The 13299-nt window shown below is 46.2% G+C and overlaps 1 protein-coding gene across 2 annotated transcripts in view; it reads left to right on the top strand.

The window, feature by feature from the left end:
• Window positions 1-13299, top strand: part of LOC115161852 (papilin) — a 64284-nt gene that overhangs the window by 39181 nt on the left and 11804 nt on the right. The window contains exons 7-12 of one of the 2 annotated variants that reach the window (XM_029712668.1): window positions 1420-1543; window positions 1981-2061; window positions 2653-2825; window positions 5393-5516; window positions 6665-6791; window positions 8922-8987. In XM_029712668.1, coding sequence (XP_029568528.1) covers window positions 1420-1543; window positions 1981-2061; window positions 2653-2825; window positions 5393-5516; window positions 6665-6791; window positions 8922-8987 — 695 coding nt within the window. The remainder of the gene's footprint in view (window positions 1-1419; window positions 1544-1980; window positions 2062-2652; window positions 2826-5392; window positions 5517-6664; window positions 6792-8921; window positions 8988-13299) is intronic. The other variant, XM_029712669.1, reaches the window with a different exon arrangement.

Below are 13299 nucleotides of genomic sequence, written 5' to 3' on the forward strand. Positions count from 1 at the left end.
CTCCTTCCAGTCCTAGTATATCTCTCTCCTTCCAGTCCTAGTATCTCTCTCTCTCCTTCCAGACCTAGTATCTCTCTCTCTCCTTCCAGACCTAGTATCTCTCTCTCTCCTTCCAGACCTAGTATCTCTCTCTCTCCTTCCAGTCCTAGTATCTCTCTCTCCTTCCAGTCCTAGTATCTCTCTCTCTCCTTCCAGTCCTAGTATCTCTCTCTCTCCTTCCAGTCCTAGTATCTCTCTCTCCTTCCAGTCCTAGTATCTCTCTCTCTCCTTCCAGTCCTAGTATCTCTCTCTCCTTCCAGACCTAGTATCTCTCTCTCTCCTTCCAGTCCTAGTATCTCTCTCTCTCCTTCCAGTCCTAGTATCTCTCTCTCTCCTTCCAGACCTAGTATCTCTCTCTCCTTCCAGTCCTAGTATCTCTCTCTCCTTCCAGTCCTAGTATCTCTCTCTCCTTCCAGTCCTAGTATCTCTCTCTCCTTCCAGACCTAGTATCTCTCTCTCCTTCCAGTCCTAGTATCTCTCTCTCCTTCCAGTCCTAGTATCTCTCTCTCCTTCCAGTCCTAGTATCTCTCTCTCTCCTTCCAGTCCTAGTATCTCTCTCTCTCCTTCCAGTCCTAGTATCTCTCTCTCTCCTTCCAGTCCTAGTATCTCTCTCCTTCCAGACCTAGTATCTCTCTCTCCTTCCAGTCCTAGTATCTCTCTCTCTCCTTCCAGTCCTAGTATCTCTCTCCTTCCAGTCCTAGTATCTCTCTCTCCTTCCAGTCCTAGTATCTCTCTCTCTCCTTCCAGTCCTAGTATCTCTCTCTCCTTCCAGTCCTAGTATCTCTCTCTCTCCTTCCAGTCCTAGTATCTCTCTCTCTCCTTCCAGTCCTAGTATCTCTCTCTCCTTCCAGTCCTTGTATCTCTCTCTCCTTCCATTCCTAGTATCTCTCTCTCCTTCCAGTCCTAGTATCTCTCTCTCCTTCCAGTCCTAGTATCTCTCTCTCCTTCCAGTCCTAGTATCTCTCTCTCCTTCCAGTCCTAGTATCTCTCTCTCTCTCCTTCCAGTCCTAGTATCTCTCTCTCTCTCCTTCCAGTCCTAGTATCTCTCTCTCCTTCCAGTCCTAGTATCTCTCTCTCCTTCCAGTCCTAGTATCTCTCTCTCTCCTTCCAGTCCTAGTATCTCTCTCTCTCCTTACAGTCCTAGTATCTCTCTCTCCTTCCAGACCTAGTATCTCTCTCTCCTTCCAGTCCTAGTATCTCTCTCTCCTTCCAGTCCTAGTATCTTTCCAGGAACAGGGTTGGAGCTAAAACCTACAGGAGGTTAGCTCTCCAGGAACAGGGTTGGAGCTGAAACCTACAGGAGGGCATCTCTCCAGGAACTGGGTCGGAGAAGCCTGCTCTAACCCATGTCCCTGTCTCCCTCCCTATCCCCCCCTGTAGCGTCTGGGCTGTGACAACATGCTGGAATCCCCCCAGCAGGATGACCCCTGTCTGCAGTGTGGGGGGAACGGACAGTCCTGCTACCCCGTCAGGAGCACCTTCAACATGAACAACCTGCCCAAAGGTACAGTTCTCTGACCTCTTCACCCCAGGATCCATGGATCGAGCTCCTGTTACAGCCCACTCTCTCCTGTTCTCCTCCCTCCCAGACTATAACCAGCTGTTCTATCTCTCCTGTTCTCCTCCCTCCCAGACTATAACCAGCTGTTCTATCTCTCCTGTTCCCCTCCCTCCCAGGGTATAACCAGCTGTTCTATCTCTCCTGTTCTCCTCCCTCCCAGACTATAACCAGCTGTTCTATCTCTCCTGTTCTCCTCCCTCCCAGACTATAACCAGCTGTTCTATCTCTCCTGTTCTCCTCCCTCCCAGACTATAACCAGCTGTTCTATCTCTCCTGTTCCCCTCCCTCCCAGACTATAACCAGCTGTTCTATCTCTCCTGTTCTCCTCCCTCCCAGACTATAACCAGCTGTTCTATCTCTCCTGTTCTCCTCCCTCCCAGGGTATAACCAGATGTTTATCATCCCTGTGGGAGCCACCTCCATCCACATCAGAGAGACTGTTGCCACTCGTAATTACCTGGGTGAGTCCCTAACTGCCCGGGTGAGTCCCTAACTGCCCGGGTGAGTCCCTAACTGCCCGGGTGAGTCCCTAACCGCCCGGGTGAGTCCCTAACCGCCCGGGTGAGTCTTTAACTACCTAAGTGAGTCTTTAACTACCTAAGTGAGTCTTTAACTACCTAGATAACCGGATGACTGGGCTAGAGATGACAGGACATGAGATGGCAATAGGACAGTTGTACCAGAAAAGCTGTGTTCTATGGTAGTGTAATGATCTGTGACTCTGAACTCTAGTCCTTCTGTCTCTAATGATCTGTGACTCTGAACTCTGACTCTACTGTGTGTGTGTCTTATGTCTGTCTGTGTCTCTGTCTGTCTGTGTCTCTGCCTGTCTCTGTCTGTCTGTGTCTCTGTCTGTCTCTGTCTGTCTGTGTCTCTGTCTGTGTCTCTGCCCGTCTCTGTCTGTCTGCCCGTCTCTGTCTGTCTGCCCGTCTTTGTCTCTGCCTGTCTCTGTCTCTGCCTGTCTCTGTCTCTGCCTATCTCTGCCTGTCTCTACCCGTCTCTGTCTGTGTCTGCCTGTCTTTGTCTCTGTCTGTCTGTGTCTGTTTCACCAGCCATTAAGAACCTGCGTGGCGAGTACTACCTGAACGGCCACTGGGTGATTGAGTTCTCCAGGGCCGCTCCAGTAGCTGGCACCATGCTATACTACCAGAGAGGGGCTGAGGGAGAGATGACTCCTGAGACCATCATCGGTCGTGGACCCACCACCGAGCCACTGGTCATAGAGGTCAGAGGAATCAGTTGATCCTTTAGGTCCTTTAGACAGTTGATCCTTTAGGTCCTTTAGACAGTTGGTCCTTTAGGTCCTTTAGACAGTTGATCCTTTAGGTCCTTTAGACAGTTGATCCTTTAGGTCCTTTAGTCAGTTGATCCTTTAGGTCCTTTAGTCAGTTGATCCTTTAGTCAGTTGGTCCTTTAGTCAGTTGATCCTTTAGGTCCTTGGGTGGGATTAGGTTCGGGGGAGGTTGTAACTTCATTTTGTATGTATGTTTTCTGACAATTATTATGAAAAAATAAATATCACAAAATAAAAAAGAGGTCAGAGTCACACAACTACCTCCTCAGCTGTTATAGACCTGAAACATTGGGGTTTATGTCATGTGTTTTAAAGTACCTTTTCATTTGGCATTTTAGTCATATACGGGCAGTTTCCCGGAACGCAGATCTCCATGCTTTAGTCTAGGACAAGACTTAATCTGTGTTTGGGGAAACTGCCCCTTAGTTCTTGAGCAGACGCACTTAGCCAGAGTGAATCAAAACTAAGGCATTCAGTTAAAGTAGGTAAAACAATTCCATACCATCACCATCATTGCAAGTAAAACCTTCATAATAGCCTCTAAATTACTGCCAAATCAGTGGCAGTAAGAGTCATCTATCATCAAACAGACCCCCAAAGATGTAGTCTGGTCCCAGGTCTGTTGTAGTCTGGTCCCAGGTCTGTTGTAGTCTGGTCCCAGGTCTGTTGTAGTCTGGTCCCAGGTCTGTTGTAGTCTGGTCTCAGGTCTGTTGTAGTCTGGTCCCAGGTCTGTTGTAGTCTGGTCCCAGGTCTGTTGTGGTCTGTTGTAGTCTGGTCCCAGGTCTGTTGTAGTCTGGTCCCAGGTCTGTTGTGGTCTGGTCCCCAGGTCTGTTGTGGTCTGGTCTCAGGTCTGTTGTGGTCTGGTCTCAGGTCTGTTGTGGTCTGGTCTCAGGTCTGTTGTGGTCTGGTCCCAGGTCTGTTGTAGTCTGGTCCCAGGTCTGTTGTAGTCTGGTCCCAGGTCTGTTGTGGTCTGTTGTAGTCTGGTCCCAGGTCTGTTGTGGTCTGTTGTAGTCTGGTCCCAGGTCTGTTGTAGTCTGGTCTCAGGTCTGTTGTAGTCTGGCCCCAGGTCTGTTGTGGGTCTGATGTAGTCTGGTCTCAGGTCTGTTGTAGTCTGGTCTCAGGTCTGTTGTAGTCTGGTCTCAGGTCTGTTGTAGTCTGGTCCCAGGTCTGTTGTAGTCTGGTCCCAGGTCTGTTGTGGTCTGTTGTAGTCTGGTCCCAGGTCTGTTGTAGTCTGGTCCCAGGTCTGTTGTAGTCTGGTCCCAGGTCTGTTGTAGTCTGGTCCCAGGTCTGTTATAGTCTGGTCCCAGGTCTGTTGTAGTCTGGTCCCAGGTCTGTTGTAGTCTGGTCCCAGGTCTGTTGTGGTCTGTTGTAGTCTGGTCCCAGGTCTGTTGTGGTCTGTTGTAGTCTGGTCCCAGGTCTGTTGTGGTCTGTTGTAGTCTGGTCCCAGGTCTGTTGTAGTCTGGTCTCAGGTCTGTTGTAGTCTGGTCCCAGGTCTGTTGTGGTCTGTTGTAGTCTGGTCTCAGGTCTGTTGTAGTCTGGTTTCAGGTCTGTTGTAGTCTGGTCTCAGGTCTGTTGTAGTCTGGTCCCAGGTCTGTTGTAGTCTGGTCCCAGGTCTGTTGTAGTCTGGTCCCAGGTCTGTTGTAGTCTGGTCCCAGGTCTGTTGTAGTCTGGTCCCAGGTCTGTTGTAGTCTGGTCCCAGGTCTGTTGTAGTCTGGTCCCAGGTCTGTTATAGTCTGGTCCCAGGTCTGTTGTAGTCTGGTCCCAGGTCTGTTGTAGTCTGGTCCCAGGTCTGTTGTGGTCTGTTGTAGTCTGGTCCCAGGTCTGTTGTGGTCTGTTGTAGTCTGGTCCCAGGTCTGTTGTGGTCTGTTGTAGTCTGGTCCCAGGTCTGTTGTGGTCTGTTGTAGTCTGGTCCCAGGTCTGTTGTGGTCTGTTGTAGTCTGGTCCCAGGTCTGTTGTAGTCTGGTCCCAGGTCTGTTGTAGTCTGGTCCCAGGTCTGTTGTGGTCTGTTGTAGTCTGGTCCCAGGTCTGTTGTGGTCTGGTGTAGTCTGGTCCCAGGTCTGTTGTGGTCTGTTGTAGTCTGATCGCAGGTCTGTTGTGGTCTGTTGTAGTCTGGTCCCAGGTCTGTTGTGGTCTGTTGTAGTCTGGTCTCAGGTCTGTTGTGCTGTCTTGCCAACTCCTACGGTCATCAAAGATGTCCAGATGATGGCCTTCTGATAGTAACTGTAATCTTTCATCAAACATACCAGTGTTGAAAAAGACCCCAGATATCCTCTGATGACCTGTCTGTGTCTGTCTGTCTGTCTGTCTGTCTGTCTGTCTGTCTGTCTGTCTGTCTGTCTGTCTGTCTGTCTGTCTGTCTGTCTGTCTGTCTGTCTGTCTGTCTGTCTGTCTGTCTGTCTGTCTGTCTGTCTGTCTGTCTGTCTGTGTGCTCGGTAAAATGAAATAAAGGCAGAGGTTTTGATCTATTTCTCTGTCTCTCTCTCTCTCCCCCCCTTCAGTTGATCATCCAGGAGCATAACCAGGGAGTAGATTATGAATACTACCTGCCTAACGGTCGCTCCAGAGAGGGGTATTACTGGAGCTTCGGATCCTGGTCTAGCTGCAGCAGAGAGTGTGGATCAGGTACGTGTCCTTCTGAGGTTGCAATATTTTGGTTACTTTCCCCAACTTCCTAATTTTTTTCAGAAATTACATTTGAAAGAATTCCGGAATCAGGAGGGAATAAGCAGGAAATTCCGGAATCTTCCAAGCAGGATTTTGGGGAAATGTATTGAAATTTTGCAACCCTAGTCCCTTTTTACTTTAATCCAATGTCACCTTACTTTAATCTAATGTCACTTTACTTTAATCTAATGTCACTTTACTTTAATCTAATGTCACTTTACTTTAATCTAATGTCACTTTACTTTAATCTAATGTCACTTTACTTTAATCTAATGTCACTTTACTTTAATCTAATGTCACTTTACTTTAATCTAATGTCACTTTACTTTAATCTAATGTCACTTTACTTTAATCTAATGTCACCTTACTTTAATCTAACACCTTACTTTAATCTAATGTCACTTTATTTTAATCTAATGTCACTTTACTTTAATCTAATGTCACTCTACTTTAATCTAATGTCACTTTACTTTAATCTGTCACCTTACTTTAATCTAATGTCACTTTATTTTAATCTAATGTCACTTTACTTTAATCTAATGTCACCTTACTTTAATCTAATGTCACTTTACTTTAATCTAATGTCACTTTACTTTAATCTAATGTCACTTTACTTTAATCTAATGTCACTCTACTTTAATCTAATGTCACTTTACTTTAATCTAATGTCACTTTACTTTAAAATGTCACTTTACTTTAATCTAATGTCACTCTACTTTAATCTAATGTCACTTTACTTTAATCTAATGTCACTTTACTTTAATCTAATGTCACTTTACTTTAATCTAATGTCACTTTACTTTAATCTAATGTCACCTTACTTTAATCTAATGTCACTTTACTTTAATCTAATGTCACTTTACTTTAATCTAATGTCACTTTACTTTAATCTAATGTCACTTTACTTTAATCTAATGTCACTTTACTTTAATCTAATGTCACTTTACTTTAATCTAATGTCACCTTATTTTAATCTGTCACCTTACTTTAATCCAATGTCACTGGAGTCTTTTTGCTTACATGATGTTTCTGACCTATCTTGATTTGGTCCTTCTTCCTCCTCCTTGACTTTCCACCTTCTGTTCCCCTTTTCCTTCCTCCACCAGGCTACCAGTCCCGTCTGGTGTTCTGTGCCATCGATAACGAGGCCTACCCAGACTACCTGTGCACCGCCCTGCCACGCCCCCTCACAAACCGCACCTGCAACCCTCAGACGTGCCCTCAGACCCGTCGGTGAGTCAGCCGGCCACTAGTGAGGGCTACGTATCACAATAACTCCTTTTGGGAAATCAACAAGAGACTTTTCAAGTAAATGGTTAGTTATTTACAGTCAGTGCATCAAAAGCTGCAAAACTTAGTACATAGTTAACAAATGTGTGTGTGATTACGGGATAAGCCAGCACAGAGCCAGTCTTAGCCTGGGGCTAAGGACAATGCGGTGTGAAAAGGCTTATGGAGGAGTACAATGATACCTTGTTATGACTGATCTGGGTTCAGTAGTGTGTGAGTCCATGCGGGAGCTGTCTGGCTGGGCTCCTAGCTGTCTCCTAGCTGTCTGGCTGGACTCCTAGCTGTCTCCTAGCTGTCTGGCTGGGCTCCTAGCTGTCTGGCTGGGCTCCTAGCTGTCTCCTAGCTGTCTGGCTGGGCTCCTAGCTGTCTCCTAGCTGTCTGGCTGGGCTCCTAGCTGTCTCCTAGCTGTCTGGCTGGGCTCCTAGCTGTCTGGCTGGGCTCCTAGCTGTCTCCTAGCTGTCTGGCTGGGCTCCTAGCTGTCTGGCTGGGCTCCTAGCTGTCTCCTAGCTGTCTGGCTAAGGCTCCTAGCTGTCTGGCTGGACTCCTAGCTGTCTCCTAGCTGTCTGGCTGGGCTCCTAGCTGTCTGGCTGGGCTCCTAGCTGTCTGGCTGGGCTCCTAGCTGTCTGGCTGGGCTCCTAGCTGTCTCCTAGCTGTCTTGCTGGACTCCTAGCTGTCTCCTAGCTGTCTGGCTGGACTCCTAGCTGTTTCCTAGCTGTTTGGCTGGACTCCTAGCTGTCTCCTAGCTGTCTGGCTGGATTCCTAGCTGTCTCCTAGCTGTCTGGCTGGACTCCTAGCTGTCTGGCTGGACTCCTAGCTGTCTGGCTGGACTCCTAGCTGTCTCCTAGCTGTCTGGCTGGACTCCTAGCTGTCTGGCTGGACTCCTAGCTGTCTGGCTGGGCTCCTAGCTGTCTCCTAGCTGTCTGGCTGGACTCCTAGCTGTCTGGCTGGACTCCTAGCTGTCTGGCTGGACTCCTAGCTGTCTGGCTGGGCTCCTAGCTGTCTCCTAGCTGTCTGGCTGGGCTCCTAGCTGTCTGGCTGGACTCCTAGCTGTCTGGCTGGATTCCTAGCTGTCTGGCTGGACTCCTAGCTGTCTGGCTGGACTCCTAGCTGTCTCCTAGCTGTCTGGCTGGGCTCCTAGCTGTCTCCTAGCAGTCTGGCTGGGCTCCTAGCTGTCTGGCTGGGCTCCTAGCTGTCTCCTAGCTGTCTGGCTAAGGCTCCTAGCTGTCTGGCTGGACTCCTAGCTGTCTCCTAGCTGTCTGGCTGGGCTCCTAGCTGTCTGGCTGGGCTCCTAGCTGTCTGGCTGGGCTCCTAGCTGTCTCCTAGCTGTCTGGCTGGACTCCTAGCTGTCTCCTAGCTGTCTGGCTGGACTCCTAGCTGTCTCCTAGCTGTCTGGCTGGACTCCTAGCTGTCTCCTAGCTGTCTGGCTGGACTCCTAGCTGTCTCCTAGCTGTCTGGCTGGATTCCTAGCTGTCTCCTAGCTGTCTGGCTGGACTCCTAGCTGTCTGGCTGGACTCCTAGCTGTCTCCTAGCTGTCTGGCTGGACTCCTAGCTTTCTCCTAGCTGTCTGGCTGGACTCCTAGCTGTCTGGCTGGACTCCTAGTTGTCTGGCTGGACTCCTAGCTGTCTGGCTGGACTCCTAGTTGTCTGGCTGGACTCCTAGCTGTCTGGCTGGACTCCTAGCTGTCTGGCTGGACTCCTAGCTGTCTGGCTGGGCTCCTAGCTGTCTGGCTGGACTCCTAGCTGTCTCCTAGCTGTCTGGCTGGACTCCTAGCTGTCTGGCTGGTCTCCTAGCTGTCTGGCTGGGCTCCTAGCTGTCTGGCTGGACTCCTAGCTGTCTGGCTGGGCTGCTAGCTGTCTGGGGTCTATTCACTAGAAACTAAATTGAAGCAAACAGAAGCAAACGTAACGAAACAGGGCAGGACCTACCTGAATTTGTCCAAAATAAACTCTTGTTTTTGTTGAAAATCTTTTTTCCGTTACGAAACATTTTGCTGCGGTATGCTACGATGTGCACTAATGAATACACCCCAGGTCTCACTGTTGTGGGTGATGTTGTTGTCCCTGTTCATAAAGGATGGCGTACCTGTATCAGCCAAATGCGTGGATGCCCTCTGAAAGCCCCAGAACATATGTGTACAGGTAACCCAGGGCCTACGGTGGCCCCGCTGATCCCCAGAGCTCAAACACAGGGGATATATATTTATACAGTTAGTCATTTAGAAGACACTCTTATCCAGAGAGATTTACAGTTAGTGCGTATATGAGATCATGTCTTCATATACACTAGGTCAAATAGGCCAAAGATTCAATATATTTAATTTACTACATCATTCACTATAGGCATGTAATGCTAACCTGGATATTATAGACACATCATTCACTAAGGGCATGTAATGCTAACCTGTAATGCTAACCTAAAAGGTCAAAGAAAGCCTGTACACATCTAACACACAGAGCTACAGCGCAGCACTTCTCCCTGGTATGTGTTTGAGTTCAGTAGGAGTGTCTGTCTCAGTCTGTGTTCAGTTTTGAAGCCTGTTCTCCATGTTGGGTGAGGGGGCAACTATCCAGCTCAGAGACTCTTTCTCCTTCTCCTCCCCCTCCTCGTTCACCTCTCCTCCCTCCTCGTTCACCTCTTCTCCTCCTCCTCCTGCAGCCAGCTCAGAGATCTAAACTCTTTCTCCTCCTCCTCCCATCTCCTTCACATGGTGGTCTGGTATATATATCAGCATGGTGGTCTGGTCTATACAGTTGAAGTCGGAAGTTTACATACACCTTAGCCAAATACATTTAAACTCAGTTTTTCACAATTCCTAACATTTAATCCTAGTAAAAAATTCCCTGTCTTAGGTCAGTTAGGATCACCACTTTTATTTTAACAATGTGAAATGTCAGAATAATAGTTGAGAGAATTATTTATTTCAGCTTTTATTTCTTTCATCACATTCCCAGTGGGTCAGAAGTTTACATACACTCAATTAGTATTTGGTAGCATTGCCTTTAAATTGTTTAACTTGGGTCAAACGTTTCGGGTAGCCTTCCACAAGCTTCCCACAATAAGTCGGGTGAATTTTGTCCCATTCCTACTGACAGAGCTGGTATAACTGAGTCAGGTTTGTAGGCCTCCTTGCTCGCACACGCTTTTTCAGTTCTGCCCACACATTTTCTATAGGATTGAGGTCAGGGCTTTGTGATGGTCACTCCAATACCTTGACTTTGTTGTCCTTAAGCCATTTTGCCACAACTTTGGAAGTATGCTTGGGGTCCATTGTCCATTTGGAAGACCCATTTGCGACCAAGCTTTAACTTCCTGACTGATGTCTTGAGATGTTGCTTCAAAATATCCACATAATTTTACTTCCTCATGATGCCATCTAGTTTGTGAAGTGCACCAGTCCCTCCTGCAGCAAAGCACCCCCACAACATGATGCTGCCACCCCCGTGCTTCACGGTTGGGATGATGTTCTTCGACTTACAAGCCTCCCCCTTTTTCCTCCAAACATAACGATGGTCATTGTGGCCAAACAGTTCTATTTTTGTTTCATCAGACCAGAGGACATTTCTCCAAAAAGTATGATATTTGTCCCCATTTGCAGTTGCAAACTGTAGTCTGGCTTTTTTATGGCGGTTTTGGAGCAGTGGCTTTTTCCTTGCTGAGCGGCCTTTCAGGTTATGTTGAGATAGGACTCGTTTTACTGTGGATATAGATATTTTTGTACCTGTTTCCTTCAGCATCTTCACAAGATCCTTTGCTGTTGTTCTGGGATTTATTAGCACTTTTCGCGCCAAAGTACGTTAATCTCTAGGAGACAGAACGCGTCTCCTTCCTGAGCGGTATGCCGGCTGCGTGGTCCCATGGTGTTTATACTTGCGTACTATTGTTTGTACAGATGTACGTGGTACCTTCAGGCGTTTGGAAATTGCTCCCAAGGAAGAACCAAACTTGTGGAGGTCTCCAATTGTTTTTCTGAGGTCTTGGCTGATTTCTTTTGATTTTCCCATGATGTCAAGCAAAGAGGCACTGAGTTTGAAGGTAGGCCTTGAAATACATCCACAGGTACACCTCCTATTGACTCAAATGATGTCAATTAGCCTATCAGAAGTTTCTAAAGCCATGACATAATTTTCTGGAATTTTCCAAGCTGTTTAAAGGCACAGTCAACTTAGTGTATGTAAACTTCTGACCCACTGGAATTGTGATACAGTGAATTATAAGTGAAATAATCTTTCTGTAAACAATTGTTGGAAAAATGACTTGTGTCATGCACAAAGTAGATGTCCTAACCGACTTGCCAAAACTATAGTTTGTTAACAAGAAATTTGGGGAGTGGTTGAAAAACTAGTTTTAATAACTCCAACCTAAGTGTGTGTAAACTTCCGACTTCAACTGTGTATCAGTATGTCTGGGTGTTTGGTCTTCAGAAAGTGTTCATACCCTTAGACTTTTTCCATATTTTGTTGTTACTGAATTGAAATGGATTAAATTGAGAGTTTGTGTCACTGGCCTACCCACAATACCCCATAATGTCCAAGTTGAATTAGGTTTTTAGAAATGTTTACAAAATAATTCAAAATGAAAAGCTGAAATGTCTTGAGTCAATAAATATTCAACCCTTTTGTTAAGTCAAGCCTAAATAAGTTCAGGAGAAAATATTTGCTTAACAAGTAACATAATAAGTTGCATGGACTCACTCTGTGTGGAATAATAGTGTTTATCATGATTTTTTAATGACTACCTCATCTCTGTACCCCACACATACAATTATCTGTAAGGTCCCTCAGTCGAGCAGTGAATTTCAAACACAGATTCAACCACAAAGACCAGGGAGGTTTTTCAACGCCTTGCAAAGAAGGGCACCTATTGGTAGATATGTAAAAATAAAAAAGCAGACATTGAATATCCCTTTGAGCATGTTGAAGTTATTAATTACACTTTGGATGGTGTATCAAAACACCCAGTCACTACAAAGATACAGACGTCCTTCCTAACTCAATTGCCGGAGAGGAAGGAAACTGCTCAGAGATTTCAACATGAGGCCAATGGTGACTTTAAAACAGTTACAGATTTGAATGGCTGTGATAGGAGAAAACTGAGGATGGATCAACAACATTGTAGTTACTCCACAATACTAAACTAATTGACAGAGTGAAAAGAAGGAAGCCTGTATAGATACAAAATATTCCAAAACATGCATCCTGTTTGCAACAAGGCACTAAAGTAAAACTGAAAAAAATGTGGCAAAGAAATTCACTTTATGTCCTGAATACAAAATGTTATGTTTGGGGCAAATCCAACACATCACTGAGTACCACTTTTCATATTTTCAAGCATGGTGGTGTCTGCATCATGTTATGGGTATGATTGTTATTGTTAAAGACTGGGGAGGTTTTTTAGGATAAAAATAAATGGAATAGAGCTAAGCACAGGTATAGGTCTAGAGGTAAACCTGGCTCAGTCTGCTTTCCAACAGAAACTGGGAGACAAATTCACCTTTCAGCAGGACAATAACCTAAAACACAAGGTCAAATATACACTGAATTGAATGTTCCTGAGTGGCCTAGTTACAGTTTGGACTTGAAAATGGCTTTGTGGCATGGATTAACAACCAACTTGACAGATCTTTTACAAAATAATCATGTGCAAATATTGTACAATCCAGGTGTGAAAATCTCCTAGAGACTTACCCAGAAAGACTCACAGCTGTAATCGCTGACAGGTGATTTCTAACATGTATTGACTGGTGTGAATACTTATGTGCATGATTATGGGGTATTGTGTGTAGACAGGTGAGAAATCAATTTACATTTTTGGCTGTAACACAAGAACATTTGCAAAAAGTCAAGGGGTATGAATACTTTCCGAAAGTACTGTAGTTGTGTATATATCAGTATTAACCCCTGTACAGTACTAGTGTGTATATATCAGTATTAACCCCAGTACATTACTAGTGTGTGTATATATCAGTATTAACCCCAGTACAGTACTAGTGTGTATATATCAGTATTAACCCAGTACTAGTGTGTATATATCAGTATTAACCCCAGTACAGTACCAGTGTCTAAGGGCAATATGTTGCTATGTATATGAAAAGTCACAGGAGACCTCTGTTAGCTAAATGTCTGTTTTATGTGTACTCAACACTGCTTGTGGACTTTAGTGTGTTAAAATCTAGACTAACCAGTGAGGGGAAATAACCTGGAATAGCCCTCCTGGTTAGTTGCTTGCTTTGAGGTTTGTAGCATCAGCTTATGACTGTGGTGTGTGTGGATAGCTGCAGGTGGAGGGGCCTGGGTTTGTGGTGTGGGTAGCTGCAGGTGGAGGGTCTGTGGTGTGGGTAGCTGCGGGTGGAGGGGCCTGGGTCTGTGGTGTGGGTAGCTGTGGGTGGAGGGGCCTGGGTCTATGGTGTGGGTGGGTAGCTGCGGGTGGAGTGTCTGTGGTGTGGGTAGCTGC

This window comes from Salmo trutta, chromosome 25, assembly GCF_901001165.1.
Source record: "Salmo trutta chromosome 25, fSalTru1.1, whole genome shotgun sequence".
In the NCBI taxonomy this organism is placed as follows: Eukaryota; Metazoa; Chordata; class Actinopteri; order Salmoniformes; family Salmonidae; genus Salmo; species Salmo trutta.